Source organism: Notothenia rossii (genome assembly GCF_949606895.1).
Source record: "Notothenia rossii genome assembly, chromosome: 11".
NCBI classification, from domain to species: Eukaryota; Metazoa; Chordata; class Actinopteri; order Perciformes; family Nototheniidae; genus Notothenia; species Notothenia rossii.
The window spans coordinates 28,075,116-28,095,117 of NC_136910.1; the positions used below are offsets into that span (position 1 = coordinate 28,075,116).

Below are 20,002 nucleotides of genomic sequence, written 5' to 3' on the forward strand. Positions count from 1 at the left end.
TCCATTGGAGGTCCCGCCGTCACCTGTCTCGCCGGGGGTCCTGCCAACTCCTGGTCCTCTTCCGTGGGGGATCCTGCCGAAGCCTGTCCCACCGGCTCTGGTTCCTCTCTGGCTGACACCGGGTCCTGCCCGGCCTCCAGAGATGTCCCGTCAGCGCCTTCCTGCCCGTCCTCTGGAGTTGTTCTGTCGCCGCCTGCTTCGCCCTCGAGCCCGGCCCCCTGAGAGCCGCGGTCTTCGCCCTCGAGCCCGGCCCCCTGAGTGCCGCGGCCTTCGCCCTCATGCTTGGCCCCCTGAGTTCGCCCGCTGTGGCCTTCGCCCCTCCGTGGACTCTGCCTTGCCCCCGGGCCGTCCACCCGAGGCCCCCTCCATGGTCTCTGCCTTGTCCGCCCGAGATCCCTTCCGGGTCCTTCGCTATGCTCCTGGGTTGTCAGCCCAAATACATCTCCTTGCAGTATCAACACTAACTCGGCTGGCTTTTATATTTGATCCAATTGGTAGATAGGCTGTATTTACACCATAAGGGTGCAGAGCAGATAGAAAGGGACACCTGGTGGTTGAAGAACGTTATTGAACTTTATTATTTTATTATTATTATTATTTATAAAACAACAATTGTCACTTGCACGAAGCAAGATTATAAAAAGAAACAAATGACCCCGAACACGAAATACCGGTCCTTCACGGAGTGCGTCGAGCTGTCATTCAAAGAACAGGAGGGTTTCGCTAGCGCCACACTGCAATCTTTAAAGGTAGTTTTCTCAAAATTCGTTTTTTCTCCTACTCTGAGTCCGAAATGTCCACTTTAGTAGCACTTACATACACCAAACTTTCCAGTTATATTCATATCAATATTATGAAGGTTTGTTCATATGTCATTCATAGCCTGAATTATATAAGATTTTATACCTAAAAACATGGTGAAAATCGATATTTTAGGGCTGTTGACAGTTTCTGAGTGATAAAAAGAAATATCCAAAATCCCTTCTGTAAAAGCCTTAGATGCTAATATGACTACGAAATGAAACAAGAATTTTGAAACTGGCTTTATCCAAAGTTCAGATTTCGGTTCCTGAAATGTGTTAAAAATATGTGCATATTTAATGAATGATTGGCTCATTTGCATATTCAGAAAACTTGTAAGACAAGAAACAATTGCCTTATTGTAGGTAATTAACTGGATAAATTTCTAGCTGATATCTTTAAGTAACATTTTTTTACCCTATTCACCTGGGGTGTCTCGCCTTAACTGTTAGGCTTAATAAACCATTATAGACCTACATCACTTAGCAACAGCTGCACATGCCCACATGCTAACTATGGGTCTTGCAAACCTATATAACATTACAAATAGTCAGAACATATTATTTACAATATTAATAAAACTATGAATTCAATTTTAACTGATTGACAAGGCAAAACACTGCACAGCGGCAGCAGCATTAAAGGAAAATATCGTCTTACCTTATGTTGGGGCTTCACAAAACTCTAAATGTAGCCTTCCTCTCTGGGGTGGCACTAATGAAGACCCTCATTAGAGCAGATACATCCACATTGTCCAAAATGTTACTATGGACATGCATCAAAGTCAAATGTGTCAGTCTCTTCTGTGTCATATTACTCTAGTTGTAGAGGTGGTGGGCTGAGGAGTGGTGGTTCACTCTTTTTATTGGGTTGTTTGTTGGAGAAAAAAATCCAAAATCCTTTTTTGCGCCATTCTAGAAAGTTGTCACTTTACAGTGTGTGTGTCACGTCAATTACGTCACTATCCCACAAGCTACGACCTAGATGACTCGGATTTTATTTATTTGGAAAATAAATTCAAGCCGCCCGACTGATACAAATATATGCTATGACTATTATATGCTACTGTATACAGCTCATTTTATTTTAATTATTTCAAAACTAATTTATGTAGTTTAATCATTTTTATTTAGGTGGTCACTCAATTTTTCATATGTACACCACTCGCCAACAGGGGGTGCTGCAGCACCCCCAGCACCCCTACTTCCCGCGGCTATGCAGCACACGGTTTATTCTACTCACGTGCACACGCCCACCTGCTTGCTCCCTATACTGGGGATTACAGCGGGGGTGGGGAGTGTAGGACAGTGTTCCTTCCGCTGGGGATGGGCAAGAATCAGCCACGCTGCAATTACTCCTTATCCCGTGAGCAAGGAGATCAATCCATAGAGCCCTTCCGTAAAGAAGGGGGCTCCCAGGAGATCAACACAGTCCTCTTTGGAAAAATGCCATGCGACGTCATCACACCATTGTACGGGAACCAGATCTGGGGCAAGGCCCGTGGACCAAGCTACTTATTCGGCCTTGCAGCCCAATAATCGCTCTGACCTGGTGAGGCGGGGGCATCTGGGGGATCTGCGCCCGCTATTTAAGCCAGGGTACGATTTCAAAAAATACTTGTTTTCTTTCTTTCTCTTTCTTCCTTTCTCTCAAAAAATAAGTCTCGGACTCAGTGCTAGGCTATCACCTCCGCTCGCTGAAGAGTAAAGGAGGATGGTCAGGAGGCGGGGCCTCCTTTTATACCAAGGTGAGATGCGCACGCATTCAGGTAGGCCCGCCCCGGGGCCGGCTACGTCTATAGAAATCTCAGTAGGTGAATGCTTGCATGATAAAGTAGTACCCATAGAGTCCAGTAGAGGGCGGAGCCTGTGAGAGATATAAATACAAATTTAGAGATTATTTGTTTTATGCTCCTTCTTTTACAGTTACAGTGATAATAATCCTGTCACTTATGTCCTGAGCATAGCTAACCTGAACGCAACTGGACATCTGATTTCAACATAATTCTGAAATATCGCCCAGGAAAAAGCAACACAGACTTCTTGTCCCGCATACCTGTGAGTATGGGCTTCTGTAACAGTTGTAAATATGCAGTGGTGTTTATTTGTAAATCATTTTGTATAATCACACAAATTCTGTGTTCGTCATTTATTGAATGTTCAATACCTGACATGGTCGGAGATCAGTGGGCGGAGCCTCTGAAGTGTACTCGCTGTGCTCAGAGTATTATTTTTATAGTGACTTCCCCCTTCATATTGTGTCCCTCACGCTTTATGGCCCTTTCTGTAAAGGTTCCACGTGAGAAGAGTCATTGTGAGGGGAACTGAATACAAGACTGATTTGTTATATCTGTCAGCAGGACTGGGGGGAAAAAGTGGCCCGGGGATTAATTGACAGACAGGCCCACTTAATGTGCAGTATGTATCGGCCGGCCGGCGATGAAAGTATGTTACTTAACAAATATCCCTATGCATTTAATGTTATTTTGGACCATTATTCATATAGTAATCACATTACCTGAGCCCTTGAGTTGCCTAAAGCAAAAATAGTTACAGCATATATTTATTGATTTGAATGTTAACAGATCATTGATGCAATAACCCAATTGACCCAATTTGCCTGACTTGACGCATGGAATAAAACATGAGCGTAGGAAGCATCCTCAATGTGGGTGAGACAATTTAACAGGGGGTGTGGGCAGGTGGGTGGACCTCACCTCCTCTAGGGGGGTACGTGGGCATGCTCCCCCGGGAAGATTGAAGTTGAATTAAAATCTTGTCAAAAGTTAAATGCGTAAATCTGGTGCACTTTGAGAGCAAAATTAGGGACTAAATCTCTCAACACCCATATGAAACAGAACTGTAAACAGATTGACTTTTTCTTTCAACATTTATTTGAACAGCAAGTGGAGGCAAAAGTGACTGCACCCAAAACAATAAACCTGCTAGCTAACTAGTCTAAACTCAGTAACAGAATGTGGGCAACGCGTTCTTCTCCACAGCCGCGCGATCTCTGAGTCAGACGTCACTTCCCCCTTTTCTATCCTACAGGTACAGCCAGTCCCCCTCCCTCCCCTATGCAAGCCTCTCCCTCTGAACCCAGGGCTTGCTACAATACTGCATACTGTATACACAAACTATACAAAAACGCCTTTACGTTTTGGAGCTTGTTTATCCATCTGTAAGCAACTGCCAGCTAGATCTCTCAGTCACTCACTCCTGATCGTTCACTGCAAAGTGACAGCTGCTACGGAGCTGTAAGTGTTCCGGCCACACCCCTCCAGTTAGTGGCCGGAACACTTACAAATGTGGGCCGGTAGGATTTAGGTAAGCAAAAAAAAAAAAAAAAGGGAGTCGCCGGAACACTTACAAATGTAGGCCGGTAGGATTTAGGCAAAACAATTATTATTATTTATTTTTTTGGGCCACCCGGCCCACGCACAGCACCGGCCCACTGGGAAAACTCCCGGTATTCCCAATGGCCAGTCCGCCCCTGTCTGTCAGTGATTAAACGGAGATCGTCTAAACCAGCGGTTTTCAAAGTGTGAGGCGCGCCTCCCCAGGGGGACGCAAGAGAGCTTCAGGGGAGGGAAACAATTAACGAGAAACAGTGAAATGTAGCTTGTGTGGTGGAACATTATGAGACATAATTCACCGTGGTATATAGTGTGTGTTGCACCACAGACCTGTTAGAGAGTGTACCTTGTTGTTGTTATCATTCTAGCTTGACAGTAGCAGGTAGCAAATGATTATTTCCTCTGTAAACCTAAGTTCCATACTAAACACACCGCCTCCGACGCCCATTTATCGGCCCTACACTAGTTAACTTCAGCTAACTTTTTGCGACCGGCAACTAGGGTGACCACCTGCTAAGAAGCCCAAGGGGGAACAAGGGGTATGTTTCTGAGGGACAATGTGGGACACTGCCCGGCGCGGAAGTGGTTTACCTATTTCTAGCACATACCATCTTACATAGTACATTAATAGTGCCCTATTCCACTAGACATGTGTAATATCTGATGTATGTCCATCAATAGGCCACCAATGTGTATTTCTTTCTAAATAAAGATTCATAACATTTTGAACAATGAATTGGCAAATGCTATTTAACTTAAGCAATTTATTCACTTCAAGCAACATTCATGAGAAGGTTCCAAATGTTTTTTCAGTATAGACACAGGAGTGCGAACCCATCAACATCACAAGGTGACAACAATGCAAAAAGTTGCCAACATAAAATCCTATGCAGAACAATGACATTTTCACCTAAAAGGCAACTGTAACCTAAAAATGGTAAATTTGCAACCCTGTAAACAGTCCACCAATGTTCAAAATCAATCAAACTACATCTTAGAGAAATGGGATATTAACTAGTTTTCTTCAGGTTTCTTCTTGAACTTGTATTTCTTGTTGGAGCGTACAGCATTGAGGAGAGCCTTCTCTTTCACTACATAAGAGTAGAAGTCCTTGCAACTGAATGTGAAGTTGCTCTTCACCTGGATTTCTGACTTGATGAGGTTTACCGAACATCTGTTCCTTGTGTCTGTCCAGCATCCTGTCATCAGTGAAAAGACCCTCTCCACTGAAGCATTGGTGATTGGTACACTCAAGAGGAAAGAAGCTAATGCTGTCATGTTTGGTGTGTGTGTGTGCTTGAGTAAGGTGGCCCACTTCTCAACGACTGAAGCTTCTGACTGCACAATGGCCTGTTGGTGTGGCAGAACAACACAATACTCATCATATAGTGCATCCATGTCCAATTGCTTGCTTAGCTGCAGGACTTCTACAGCTTCACAGAGATGGGTGAAGTTGAATGGGCTCTTCTGTAGTGCCAGGCTAGCCACTTTCTTCTGGTAGTTGGAGTCTGAGAAGTCATAGCGCTGCTCCAGGTAAGTGAGAGAGGACTGGTAGAAGTTGCACATATCCTCTCTGAGCACAGCTGCCTGCCTGTCTGGAAACTCCTGGAAGAGTACACCCGTCTGGGCCCCAAAGAAACCATCACTCTGTCGTTGCTGTAGCTTGGTTTTTAGGGTGAACATCATATCGTAGAGCTCACAGACAGTCCCATCTTCTCGCTCCAGCACCAGCACAGTGTCGTGGAAAATCTTCAGCGCATTGCTGAGGAAGGACAGGTAAACCTAAAAGAAGTAAGATGAGTCAATGATCACTCTTTGCATTATCATAATTTCTCTTATCCCTGTTGAATGCAATTCAAAATAATTACTTGTAATTCAAGGGGGTTGCCCTCACCATCCTGGTCATCCCTGAACAGCCGCCATAGTGACTTTGGGCACTGTTCCTCTCCCAATGAGAGAAAATAGGCCTTGATAGGAGCCCAGCAGTCATGAAGCCTCTTCACTGCAGGCCACAGGCTCAGCCATCTTGTGGGCACATGTCTAAGCAGGGACTGGTACTCTATCTCCACAAAGGTGTGAACTGACTTAAGTTCCTCAACGCGTTTGGCAGATGAGGAGAAGTGGCTAAAGGTCTTGTTGACAACATTTTCTATGTCGATATTTAGCCGATCTCCTGCGTGTTTTGCACTGTTGTGAACGATGTGGGCCACACAGTTTGCCTTCAAAATAGAACTGTTGTTCTCTTTCAGTTTCTGGAAGACAGAGTTGTATCTCCCATAATTCACACTAGCATTGTCAGCACTATACGCAGATATCATGTCTAGTCCCAGTCCGTTTTCCTCCAGCTTGGTGACTATCTGGTTGTGGATCGCGTAAGATGTTTCATCACTGTCATCATAGAAATCAATGACCTTCGTCTGTACTCCCAAGTCTGGCGTCCAGTAACGCACTGACAGTGGGAAGAGCTTGGTGGTCCCATGATTGGAGGCATCTGAAGCCACTGAGAAGAATGGCGTGTGGGCTGTGGAGACACACACAGATGGGGTGAACTTGAGAGAGATTCTCTAAAAACAGATTATTACAAATATACAAGACACTACTTTACTGTTTTGATCATTATTGATTTTATATAAATATAATCTATACAATTATTTAGGCCTACATCTTTTCAAAAATCATAGTTGCTTTTTTTTGTGAAATCATATAAGGTACACAGAGCCTGGTTTCACAAAGGCACGGAAGAGCCTTTAGCCTTTATGTTTGCGTTGGCTACTGATGCTATTTAATTTCATTGAAGTGAAGGAAACGTTGACTTTTAACATAGTAGAAGAATATCAATATGATTAGACATCAGTTAGCTAACGTCAGATAAATAGCTAACACAATATTACATCCATGAACATAACTTTAAATGTACCTTTAGTTGTTGCCTCTCGTTGCTCATGTAGTGGTCTTTTGAGGACTTTGAAACAATCTTCGACAGAGGCAGGGGCAAGCACATCAGTGACAATAGCTTCTGCCTTCGTCCGACCACAGGCCATCCTCTTGGCAATGTCCGAGTCCGGATAAATCGTTGGGGCTAGCTTTATGTCACAATCTCCTGCTCGATATGATGTAGCGTGTTGGACAGTGTGATACACACTCGTCACCTCTGCAGCAGTGACTTTGTCAGCTAGACAGTCGTTTTTGGGTCGGAGGAAAGCATCCATAGATTTCGATGTCTCTTTTTGTTGGACATTTTTCTTGTGTGTGTCAGTCAGTCTGTGTCGTTTGACATCGTATGTCCGATTGAGAAGGACGTTTTGCAAATGTCACAGAAAACCCTCTCACTATCCCCCTCAACAGCCTTCAGCCACACATATTCCCTCTCCCACTCTTTCCTGTACCCACACCTTCTCTTTTTACTTACTGGTGCTTCAGACGCCATTTTCTATAGACAAGTTCACGCGACAAAACCACGGGTAGCGCGGCATAACCCTACACAAATGCACTTCATTTCCGCCGGAAGTCTTTTGCACAGCGTCTGTCGCCGCGCGTGCGGCCGTTTGCTGTCATGACGACGACGCAAAATTTGACAACCTAGTCAGCAGTTATACTGGGGGGTGGGTGTGGCAACTGTAGCGTGCTGAACTAGTCTCAAGTAATGCTAGTTTGGCTGCCAAGAGCTCAAGAAGCTAGAGCGAGCAATTCTTTTTTGAGCAAGCATTGATTATGCGTGACATGGTCTCAATTTGCGGGACGCATGAATTGGGGTTCAAACGCTGTGCGTGCACGCGCTACGCGGGACGGGTGGTCACCCTACCGGCAACATGGATCGATTTTTTGTGAAGTTACCTAAAGTGAGAAAGGAGACAGCGTCTGGTAGAAAATGTGGGTCACTTTTGGCTGTCTGTGGAGACAGAGTTCCCCCACCTCGCCAAAAAGGCTGTAAAAGTTCTCATTCCCTTCACCTCCACCTACCTGTGTGAGTGCAGGTTTTCTGCATTGACTTTGATCAAAAGCAAGTACCGGTCAAGGCTGCAGCCAGAGGATGATCTGCGTTTATTCCTGTCTACATTGCATCCCAGCATCATCCGCCTGTGCGCATCAAAGACGCAGACTCATTGTTCCCACTAAAGTAGGGCTGAGTCCTTAGTGTAATAAGGAGGTAAAGTTGACGTGCAGTCTGTTGCCGGGAGCATATAAGGACTTATCCACGATGTTGAAAATGTAAAAACATTTTTTTTAAAGTGTTTTAAAACATAAAGATAAAAAGGTTTAAAAAAGTTATTGTTATTGTTAAAGTTATTGTTTAATGTTTTTACTCAGCCAATCAAATCGGTGCAGTCAGTGAGCACTATAGATTCAAACACACACACAGAGACGAGACAAGAAGAGAGAAACAGTCATACTTTCAAATGGCGTGCTCAAAAAAGAGAAAGGTAGACAGTAAGGGTGTAACGGCATACGTATTCGAACGAATATAACGTTAAACGTAAAAAATTGAGAACATGAACACGTTTTTGGAAGTTATCTCAGGTGCTGCGTCGCAGCATTCAGAGTAATTTGCTCACATTGGGTTCAATGCGTCATAGAGCGACTAAGTCATTTCATTGGACGAGAGGCATACGATGAGAGCTGGCCACAGGGATGCGTTAAAAGTTTGTCAGTAATTTGAGGAACTGTCGAAATGGCGAACGCAGATAAAGTTGAGCTCGAAAATCTTCCAGCATCATTGAAGTCTCCGGTTTGGGAACATTTTGGTTTCGCAGTTACGTACAAGGTGTTGGAGATTTGGAGGATGTTGAAAACCAACCTCGTCTCCGCGTGTCGTTTGCTAAGCTGGGTGAATTCGTAAAAAAGGAAGGGATTAAGAAACACCAGAATACAAGTTAAACAATAATCTTGCTTTAATGATATACAGTAACAGCCCAAAATACACATACAAACACAAAGACAAAGGAAGTACTTCCTGCTCCTTCTCTGTCCTACCCTCCTGGTCAGCCTGAAGAAAAAGAGAATGAACCCCGAGAAAACACAGTGTTTCATACTAAAAACACAGGAAGGGGTGTGAGCGGGCTTTCCCCCCGAGGTCATCTTATTGGCAGAGACCAAGACATGGCCTGTCGTACCCAATCAGTGCGACACAGCAGAAGAAACCCCGCTCACATCTTGTAGCCAGCCCCCCACCCCGTTTATGGCCCTTTGTCCCTGGGTCCATCTCCCCCCCCCCCTTCAGGTTACCACACACAAGTTAAAAGTATGTTTTAAGATATAGTTGTTATAGTTGGCTAAATATACGTAATACATGTTAATTACTTTCCTCTCAATAATAACGAGGAACACGTTACCTATGCTCTTAAGCAGTATTAGAGATGCTTTTCAAATAGTCAAACTTCACACAGGCTTACCTATGGAGAACACACTCATTTGTCCTATAGCCCCTCCATTTGTTTGAGCTATTGTTCACATCTTTACTTCAAATAAAAGGTTTCACATTGTATATTTCCAGCTTCCTTTACACATACTGTTATTATTAATACAAAATAACCAACCACACACCTCTATTGAAAACAAGTCGATTCCCCTGACAATTGATATGCTGAAACTCCTCGGAATGCGGCTTCCTCCCCCACCTCTCTCGTCCCTGTCATAAAAACTGCTTCCATTTCATATAGAGTAATAAAAGATGTTTAAGCTAATTTCTCCACAATGTTTGTAGCCATTTAGTACCCACACATGAAAGAATAAGAACAGAGGTATAGTTGACCAGTAATCATGTAGCATTTATATTTACTTCAATGAAAACACATACACATCTGCTACAAGATTGTGTCACGCACCCCCCTTTTTTTACGAGGGGAAGCATTCCAGAGCCTTGGTCTTATTCCCAAATAAGGATGTCCCCTGCTCCCATCTCTCTCTAAACACACAGAATTTACCTCAATATATTGGGGGAGGAAAGGATACTTTGTCCCTTCAAATTTAACACACATGAACATATATAAGGTGACACCAAAATGAATATACCAGATTTTACTTTCCTGTCATACCCCGTTACTTTAATACTTCAAATAATTCAAATAATCCTTCAATTTCCCCCTTTTGGTCTCGCATTAACGAGACCAACACACATAAGACATTTGAAACAAAACTACTGTCCTTCTTTAATACTGTGTCTGTCCCCCTTCATTAAACCTTTGGGAACAGAAAACAACCTCCAATGACAGTTAAGAAAGACCAAACTATGTTAAAAAATTGTGTCCTTGTTTGCCGAATCATCATACTCGTCCTCTCCCTCCGCATATGCCAACAAGGGCATTTGGTACAGTGGGGGAGGAGCAGCTTTTCCTTCAATGGTGGAAATGATAAGTTTGACACACAAGGAGCGGATGCACGGCACACAACAACAACCACATGTTATTAAAATGGCCACAAAAGTAGCTACAGAAACAAAGAGAGACATTATTAAACCTTTCCATTGACCAAACATGTTAGCGAACCACTCCTCTAAGAAATTTTGTACCCCTGATTGTTCATGCATAGTTTTAGATAGGGTGCGAAGGCCTTCCAAAGCCCTTGTGACGGAACCGTCTGGAGCCGTGTTATTGGGAATAAATGTGCAGCACATCTCCCCAAACATTGCACAAACTCCACCCTTCTCTGCAAGAAGCATATCCAACGCCATCCTATTTTGCACAGCCATAAGGGATGTTGGACCCAATTGTTCAGCCAGGCCCTCTACCGCGTCCCTAGTGAGATTGGCCAATCGGAGTATGTTGTAATGTACATAGTTGATCCTTTCTACATTTTTGATAGGGGTCACAGGGAAGAAGGCAGAGATAATTGGCAAACTTTCAAACCCTGCAGCGATTTGATCAGCTAGTTTGTAGTCGTTAGGGACCCCTCGTGGGATTCCGATGGAATCGATGTAGGTGGGAGAGTCGACAGACAAATCGAAGGAGCCCGGGGCGTGGCGTTTGGACAGCGCGTGTCTCCTACGTCGAGTGATTAGGTTGGTATTAAGTGTGTCTTTAGGGTCCGTGAGCCCCAGTTTTTTGCCTAATAACATTAGGGGTGCCTGGAGGCGCACCATAGCACACAATCCTACAGATAGTTCGGGAATACGGGTGAACAGGCGGTGACCCCCACAATAATAGTAGAGCCCAGCTCTGGCCCAATGTCCTATATTAGTGCTAGACAGGGTGAGGTTACACCAATCCGGAGAGACATTTCCTAGGTCAAAACGTGGGGATTTCTGAACCATGGAAAAACATGTGTACCCACCGGCGCCTTTGTCAGGCGTAAATGGGCCTGTCCTAGTGTCATTATCAATTGGAGGGAAAACTTTGGCTAGGGTGGTACAGTTAGGAGGGCTGGCCATCCTAGTCAGTTGTAACATACAGTTGTACCCCCAGGTATCTGTGGGAAACAGGGGCGCAGGGTCAGTGGCTAATTGCGGGCGGGCCGTAGCACAGGCTAGACAATCCCCGGCCATTTGTTCTTGGGCTGTTTGGGCAACCCATTTTAACCATAGGTTGTCATCTGTGTATCCTGTGGCCATTTGGATGACGTCTAGAGGTTGAAGTTGGCTATAATCCCCCGTGCATTTATCCGTACATGTAATTTTAGACAGGTATTTAATATTAGATGCTGCCCGAGGAAGGTTTCGTTCCACCTTAGGTTTAACTTTAATTTCGAAGAGGCCTTGTGGCGAACCCCCCCCTGCATGTACCGCGAGGACATAAAGTCCAGCGTCGGAGAGCACTACATTTTTTAGCGTTATGCGTACGGGATTACAAAACCTGACAACGCATGGGACGTTTGGGTTTCTCCTAATCACTTTCATTCTATGTTTGAGGGATCTAACGATTTCCGCCGATCGGTAAGGTGGCATGTATCCCCAGTCATCAGGACCCGAATTTGCTAGGACACCGGACCAGGACTCGCAGGTGCACCCGTATGTGTATGTGACGGACACAGCAGGGTCGCCTTTGGTCCTGTATGTACTGCCTCTGTAAATGTAAGGAGCACCTTTAACCGTATCTGTGACGGTTTTGTTACATACCGCAGGGGCTAAGCAGACATATTTGGCTAGGTAGGAATAGGTACGGTCGAGGCTTCTGCAGGGGGCAATTTTGCACAAGTCGAGTTGTATTATTCCATCACTACCTGCATGGAGAGTGAAGGTTTGTCTAGGAGACATTGGGGTAACCACTGTCTCATAATGGCCCCGTTTGACTCTAGTTACGGATTCATTTGGCGGAGGAGTGGAGTCTGGGTGGTCAATGGAATCACATAAGATTAAAATAATGGTAACAATCACAGTAGAAACCAGGGCTAATCCTGCCAACCATTTCCAGTAACCATACATAGTTATACTGTGAGCTCCAACCCTTCTAGTGTCAGTATACGTCTATTCTAACCCCCAAGTTATTAAAAAATGCGGTGAACCACTGGGTCACTCAACCATGATTTTAAAGGTTACAATGTACATACAGCAGGGCGAACAAGTAGATTATTACTCCTAACACTAGTAGTGACCAACAGGTTATCAGGAAATTCAGGGCTCCTTCAGACATTTTCTATTGTTCTCTGAGAGGTTTTGGTCCCTGTGTCAGTATCACATGAGGTAAAAAGAAAGACAAATCCCTTAAATATAGATTTTTTTTTTTTTTTAGAAAACAACTCCCTAAATTTGGGTTTATAAATGGAGTCTTCTTATAGGTTAATAAATGACTTTAACCTGTGGATTAAGATACCACTTCCCTCAAAAAATGGGTTATTAAAATAACTTTACACTGTGGGTTAAGATACCACTTCCCTCAAAAAATGGGTTATTAAAAGAACTTTAAACTGTGGGTTAAGATACCACTTCCCTCAAAAAATGGGTTATTAAATGAGGTGCTATGTGTAGCTTATAGCAACCTGATCAGAGGGGAGCAGGTTCCTCTGTCTTCCCGTGAAGTCCTGTGTCTTCGTGCTCCGGCCCGCTGATGGCGACTTCTGGGCTGTCGGTTGTAGGGATGTCCTTGTTGTCCTTCTCCTCCAGTCCGCTGATGCCTGCTTCCAAGTCGTCTGCTGTAGGGATGTCCTTGTTGTCCTTCTCCTCCAGTCCGCTGATGCCTGCTTCCAAGTCGTCTGCTGTAGGGATGTCCGCGAGGTCCTTCTCCTCCAGTCCGCTGATGCCTGCTTCCAAGTCGTCTGCTGTAGGGATGTCCGCGAGGTCCTTCTCCTCCAGTCCGCTGATGCCTGCTTCCAAGTCGTCTGCTGTAGGGATGTCCGCGTTGATGATAGCCAGGTCCGTCCGGATGTCGTCGAGGGTCCTTCCAGGTGATTTCCCCGCTGCACACTGGCTCCAGTGGTACCAGATGTCCCCCTTTCCTTCTAGGCGGACAGCATGGGATGTCCGCTGGGTCACTCTGTAGGGGCCGGTGAACCTGGGGTTGAGCCACTTGGGCCGGATGACCTTCAGCCAGACGAACTCCGCTGTGTTGGCCTCGTGTTTTTCGGGTCCCCCTTTGGCATCAGCAACCTGTGTGGAAAATCCTGACACCAATCCCTTAAGCTGCTGGAAATAAGGTTTCGGACTCAGGACCTCTACTTCCTTTCCTACACTCAAGGCTCCTGGGCCAGGAAACTGATGGCCATGTGTCAGCTCAAATGGGGAGAAGCCTGTCCCTCTGTTTATAGAGCTCCTAATTGACATGAGAGCCAGAGGCAAGGCCTCTAACCATTTCATGCCTGTCTCCTCACATGCTTTGCTGAGTTTCTGTTTGATGTTCTGGTTCATCCTTTCTACCTTTCCCTGAGATTGGGGGTGATAGACAGCTCCAAAACTGTGTCTTAGTCCTAAAGACTGTTCTACTGTGCGTAGGTCGTGGTTCTTGAAATGGCTGCCATTGTCTGACCTCACTTTCCTAGGAAACCCATGTAGTGGAATGTAATGAGTGACTAAGAACTTGATCACTGAGTCTGCATCTTCTCTCCTGCATGGCATAGCTTCTGGCCAACCTGTGTATGCATCGACTACAACTAGTAAGTATCTGAACCCTCTTACTTTGTCAATCATGTCAGTGTAGTCAATTATGATTTCTTCTCCTGCCATCTTAGGTAAAGGAAACTTTCCCTGGTGCGGTTTTACAGTGGCTCTGATGTTATGGGTTAAGCAAATTACACATTCCTCTAGGTAATTAGCTATCATGTCAGGTAGGTAGGGGTGCCACCAGTGAGTCAGGTGTCTGTTCATTTGAGTTTTGCCGCAATGTGTTGGGCCGTGTGCTTCTTTAAGCATTGATCTTATCCATCCTGGGGGTATCACTGGTCTCCCATCTGGGGAGTACCATATCCCGTCTTTGTTGGTAGCTCCTCTGTCTAACCATACTGTCTTGTCTTGAGGAGACCCTGTTGCTTGAGCTTCTTTAAGAGTATCATCTGTTACTGCGGGCAGTAAGTCAGCAGATTTTAAGACCAGCATTTGAAACTGGGGTATATACCCTGCTCTGGCTTTAGCTGCCTTGTCTGCTGCATTGTTACCCCAAGCCAAATAGTTGTCCACCGTGCTGTGACCTTTACATTTAAGTAAAGCTAGTTTGTTGGGTAACATTACTGCTTCTGCAAGCCTTTTGATCTGTTTCTCGTGTTTGATGGGAGTATTGGTGGATGTTACAAATCCTGCTCGCATCCATTGGCGCATCTCCACATGTATGACACCATGAACATATGCTGAATCTGTATAGATGTTTACATCTTTTCCCTTTGATAGCTCTAATGCTGCAATGACTCCCATTACTTCTGCCAACTGTGCTGAGACTTTCCCTGTTACTTCTCCTGTTGATCTTTCTTCAAACTCTCCCTCAGCTTTTTGACTCACGACTGCGTAGGCCGCTTGGAGCCCTTTGGTGGGGTGTCTAAAACAACAGCCGTCTGTGAACAGGTTTTCTGCATGTGGCATAGGCTCGTCTCTGAGATCTATTCTTAGCTTCACATCCTGGATGATTCTTTCCTCACACCTATGGGGTTCTCCGCTGCCAATGGTGTCTGCGCTGTTAACTCCTTCATGTGTGTAGGTGATGTGTGGTTGCGTCAGAGTTTTCACCTGGTCTGTCTTGTGGAAGTCATTGTGAATGCACTTGAGTTCACAAAAGAGACAATGCTATGTGTTGTCAGTACTGTCAAAGGGTGTCTCATCACAATGTGTGAAATTTTGTTTAAGATACGTGCTGTACCTGCCGCATGTCTTGTGCATGGAGGTTCCCTGTTCTCCACTCTGTCCAGTGTGACACTAATGTACATCAGTATTGACCTACATCCCCCCTTTTTCTGAAATAGAACACCATTTACTGTGTTCTCATTTTCAGAAACATCAAGGAAAAATGGCAATGCATAGGATGCAGAGGCGAGAGAGGTGACCTGGGACATGGATTGTTTGAGAGAAATGAACGCAGCTTCTGCAGCTTGTGTCCAGTCCAGTGTGACAGTGAGATTGCGCATGCCTTTCTCATTGATCAGTGTCCTCAGTACAGCTGTTCTTGGGTTATACTCTGGGATATAGTGTCTGCTGTAGCCTGTGAGACCCAGAAAAGATAACATGTCTTTGACTGTCCTGGGTTTTGGGTGATGCAATATAACCTCCTGATGTGTTGCTGACATGCCCGTACCTGCTGGAGAGATAACTCTGCCCAAAAATGTCACCTCTTTACGGGTGCATTGTAGCTTTTTCTTGGAGACCTTGAACCCTGTTGCATGGAGGCGAACCAGTAGGTTCCTGGTGGCCTCTAAACAAGAGGCTGCGGAGGGTGCTGCAATGAGAAGGTCATCTACATACTGGATCAACACCACCCCCTCTGGTAATGAAACGCCATCTAGCTGTTCCCTGAGTATTTTGTTAAATATTCCTGGAGACAGACTGAAGCCTTGGGGCAGTCTCGTGTACTGTAGTTTCTCCCCTCCCATTGTAAATGAAAAAATAGGCCTCATCTTCTCCGCCAGGGGTATGCAGAAGAAAGCGTTGGCCAGATCAATACAGGTGAACCAGGTATGTTCAGGTGTGATATTACAAATAGCCGTGTATGGGTTAGGCACTGGTACCAGAGCTGTAGTTGTAATAGCATTAATGGTCCTTAAATCATGAGCCATTCTGTACTCCCCGCTAGGTTTTGATACCGGGAGTATTGGAGTGTTCCACTCGCTTTGTGAGGGTTCCAACACCCCTGCTCTCTTCAGACCCTCAACTGCCTTGCTGATTCCCCCTTTGGCCTGTGGTTTAACAGGGTACTGTGGTTGATATACAGGCATAGTGCTACTCACTTCAAATGTTATTGGTGCAGCCTTTGAGCAGAAACCTACGTCATGAGAGTCAGATGCCCACAGGTCAGGTGGGAGGTCACGCAACATGTCTTCAGTAAATGAATGGTCAGTCTTTTCTCTACCGTGATGTCTCTCCACTTCGTGTCTCTCCATGAAGATGCATTCTTGTGTGCAGATTTTTAGAGCATAAGCCTTGTGTGAGGGAGAGTATGTGAGTGCTGCTATTTGTGTTGGTTCCCAATCCTCGACTTCTAGCAGTGTCTTTACCATAGGACCAAGTTCCCTGGCTTCATAGCCCCTCCTGATAGCTAATGAAATGTGTGGTGTGGCCTCAGCTGACATACGGTACCAATAGAGTTGCTCATCAGTGAGTTCAACAGATGCAGCCACCCCCGCTTGACCCATAAATAAATTGGTTGTGGCTACGTCCCAAATGGACATAGCCACCTCTGCGTCATACGCATATGCATAACTTTGGTCGTCCATTCTATCATAATTCAGCGTCAGATGGGGAGGATCTGGAGGGGAACCATAAGGCCTGAGGAGGTTAATCCACGGCTTCCATTGTTGAAAAATGGAAAATAGTCCTGGTGTGTTGTCTTGGGGCCGGTCGAGCAACCCCCAGTATATAGTGGCCTGCTGAGTTGCTTCTGCTGCAGTGGATTGGGCCAACATCATTTGAGAAGCTGACTTTATGGTTGACAGTGAACAATTGAGGCGAGTGCCATTTGGGAATGATATTATTAGTCCGTCGGGGGAACAGAGGATCGAGGCGTTAGCTTTGATAAGAACATCCCGCCCCATGAGGTTAGCCGGACTTTGGGGTGCCAAAATGTACTGATGAAGAAATAGCTGGCCCGCTATTCTGGTGGGTAATGGCGTAGTGAGCGGCACCTGCTCTATTCCTCCCGAAAACCCTATGACTGAGACCGTATTACTGGACTTGGATGTGTTAAAAACGGGGGAGTTGATAGTTGAATATCGAGCTCCTGAATCAACAAGGAACGGTAATTTCGCGTGTTCTACAGTCATGTCCATGTAAGGGTCCGCCAGGCCCGTACATTCAGGGTTCCCTGGGCGACCTCATTGTGGTGGGTAACAGTCTTGTTCGTACTGGACAAACTGGCCATAGGGAGCAGCCATCATATTTGGTGCAACGTGACCCTGGTCTTGGTGTTGGGCCTGTGGGGCTGCCTCATGGGGTTTCTGGACATACTGCATGTCTGCTCTGTTCCCTTGTCCCTGCCCCCTCTGTCCCCGCCCTCTTTGTGGGCATCGCCTGTACCAGTGGGTGGCCTGTCCACAGATGTAGCACCCGTTCTGCTGATATTGGATCACTCCAGGAGCTGTTCCACCCCTTCCCAAACCTTTAGCCGTGCCTCTGAACCCGCCCCTCCATTGCTGAAAACCATTATTGTAGCCGTATTGGGGCTGGTTATAGAATGGACCTTGGTTGGGAAAACCCTCCTTTGGGTTTTGCGGACCCGGTGCCTGCTCTGCCGGCCCCACAGGATGAACAATCAGCTGTTTGGCACTTTTCTTCTCATTTTGAACTGTTTTACGGGCTATTTCTAGCTGAGCACGGAGTAGTTGCACTCTTAACTCTTCTTCCTCAGTTTTATTCTTTGTAAGTTGTTTGTTAAATTTTCCTACATGATGGCCCAGATGACGCTCCCATGTCTGCGTGTTTAGTAGATCAACTTCTGGGTTGTCCTCCATAAGAGCTTTAATCTCGGCAGGTACTGCTGCCAATATTGCTTTATGGAACATCTGCATATGTTGGTCACTATTTTCTGGACTACAGTCAGTAGCTACTATGTATTGTTGGCGTGACCTGAGCAACATGGTTGCTGCGGCCTCCCCAGGTGTGAACGTGAAAGACAGTGAGCCGTAACCTCCTCCCGTCTGTGGGAAATGTGCTCTCATTGCCAAGCTCAGCAAGCTGTGTATGTTGTTGGAAGAGATAGGCTGGTTATCGTTCATTGTTACTGTTCCTGATCTTTCCTCAACTCTCTTTACGTCATGGCTGGAAGTCTGTTGTGCTAATATCCTCCTGAAATCTCCAAGGCAGATTGTTTGTCCTACTGACATATCAGCAAACTTTCTCATCCAATGTCTCCCTCCCTCAGTAGGTAGCGGCATTTTGTCAACCACTGCATGCACATCTCCTAGTGAGAAAGGGTGGTAAGCGGTATTCCCATTGGGGAGCGCCACCAAAGGAGCCTGTAATACTGGAACCATAAAGGGAAGAGGTGTGTTGTCCTCTGAGGTGTGTTGGGATCTCAAAGTCATACGGGGAATTGCAAGGACCTGTGTAGCAGTCAGTTCAGAGATTGTTCCTGTCATACTTATGTACTTAACCTTGCACACCCTGCCGTTGACATCTCCCTGTTTTGCTCCAGAGGAACGCTCACCACTCTCATCCCCCGATGCCCCTCCCTTGCTGGTGTAGTAATGGCCTGTTTGTGCCTGCCGTTCTTGGAACGGCAGGTCCCTCAAACTGCCCTCGCCCTCGGAAGAACCTCCACTGTACCCTTCCCCACCTGCTTGTTGTTGGCTACCGCCCCCCTGCTCTTTATTCATGCTGTCCTGATGTACTTGTTCTATTTCTTCCTTCTCTCTTCTCAATGATTCTTCCGCTTCCTGACAATAGACCCCCTCCCTATCCTGATGGTCCGCACCACCATAAGCTCTTTCCCTCTCCTCATATTTTTCTACAATGGCGATCAATTCTTCCGGTGTGGGGCTGCTCTCGCCCTTTTTAATGGAGATCTTCCTTAAAGGGGTTAGCGAAACATTACCCACTATTTTAAAGTTACCCCCCCTTACACCTGCTTGTTCTTGGGCTGACCCAGAGCCCACTTTTGTCAGTGTCATTTGTAGACTATCCCTGGGGGGTGCGTTCGGGACAGGGGAAGAGTAAGGAGGCGGTTGTGTAGATACACTGGATAAATCCGGATAAATCAGGGGGGATTGAATTGAGACCTCCTGATCCCCTACATTTCCTGTCTGAGACCCCTCTCCTGAACTAGCCGTTCTTGCAGTGCACCCGTTATTTACAGCACTGCTGAGATTTCGTCTCCTCCTGTCTGAGGCCGAGGTGTCCTTTTGAGTCATATCCCTATAAAATGCGATACGTTCTGCAACATATTGATGTATGTCGTCATCTGTGGGTGGTGGTGTCAGCACACATGCGTCCCTACTGTCCTGGGGGAACAGGAGAGTGCCAACGTCACTAGAGCGTTGAAACTCCCCCCCCCTGTGTTTGGGCTGCTACCATGACTGGGGGATTGTTGACTGGGGGGCGAACCACAATCATCCCCTTCCCGACAATTGCTGCGTTGTGGCAAATCCTCCTTAATTTATCAACCGCCTCTTTCTCTTCCTTTAGTTTCTGACGGGCAAAAAATCCGGGCTTCTGCTCGTTTAGGTTTCCCAGTTTCTTTACCAGCTGTCGCTCATACTGATTCAGAGCTGAGCCTAAATTACCTAGAGTGTCATCCCCTCCCACTCTATCTTCTTTTATCATTTTATCATGGAGGAACCTAAGGTCGGCAC

The 20,002-nt window shown here is 45.9% G+C and overlaps 2 protein-coding genes across 4 annotated transcripts in view; one reads left to right on the top strand and one right to left on the bottom strand.

Annotated features, from left to right (window-relative positions):
* LOC307023845 (uncharacterized protein) overlaps positions 1 to 20,002 on the top strand; it is a 46,547-nt gene that overhangs the window by 6,085 nt on the left and 20,460 nt on the right. The window lies entirely within an intron of this gene.
* Positions 4,697 to 7,426, bottom strand: LOC307025065 (uncharacterized protein). The gene is made up of 3 exons (XM_079659649.1): positions 7,074 to 7,426; positions 6,051 to 6,677; positions 4,697 to 5,938 (listed from the first exon to the last, which is right to left on the bottom strand). Exons 1-3 carry the CDS (start codon positions 7,363 to 7,365, stop codon positions 5,853 to 5,855), a joined length of 1,005 nt encoding a protein of 334 aa, XP_079515775.1. The 5' UTR covers positions 7,366 to 7,426; the 3' UTR covers positions 4,697 to 5,852.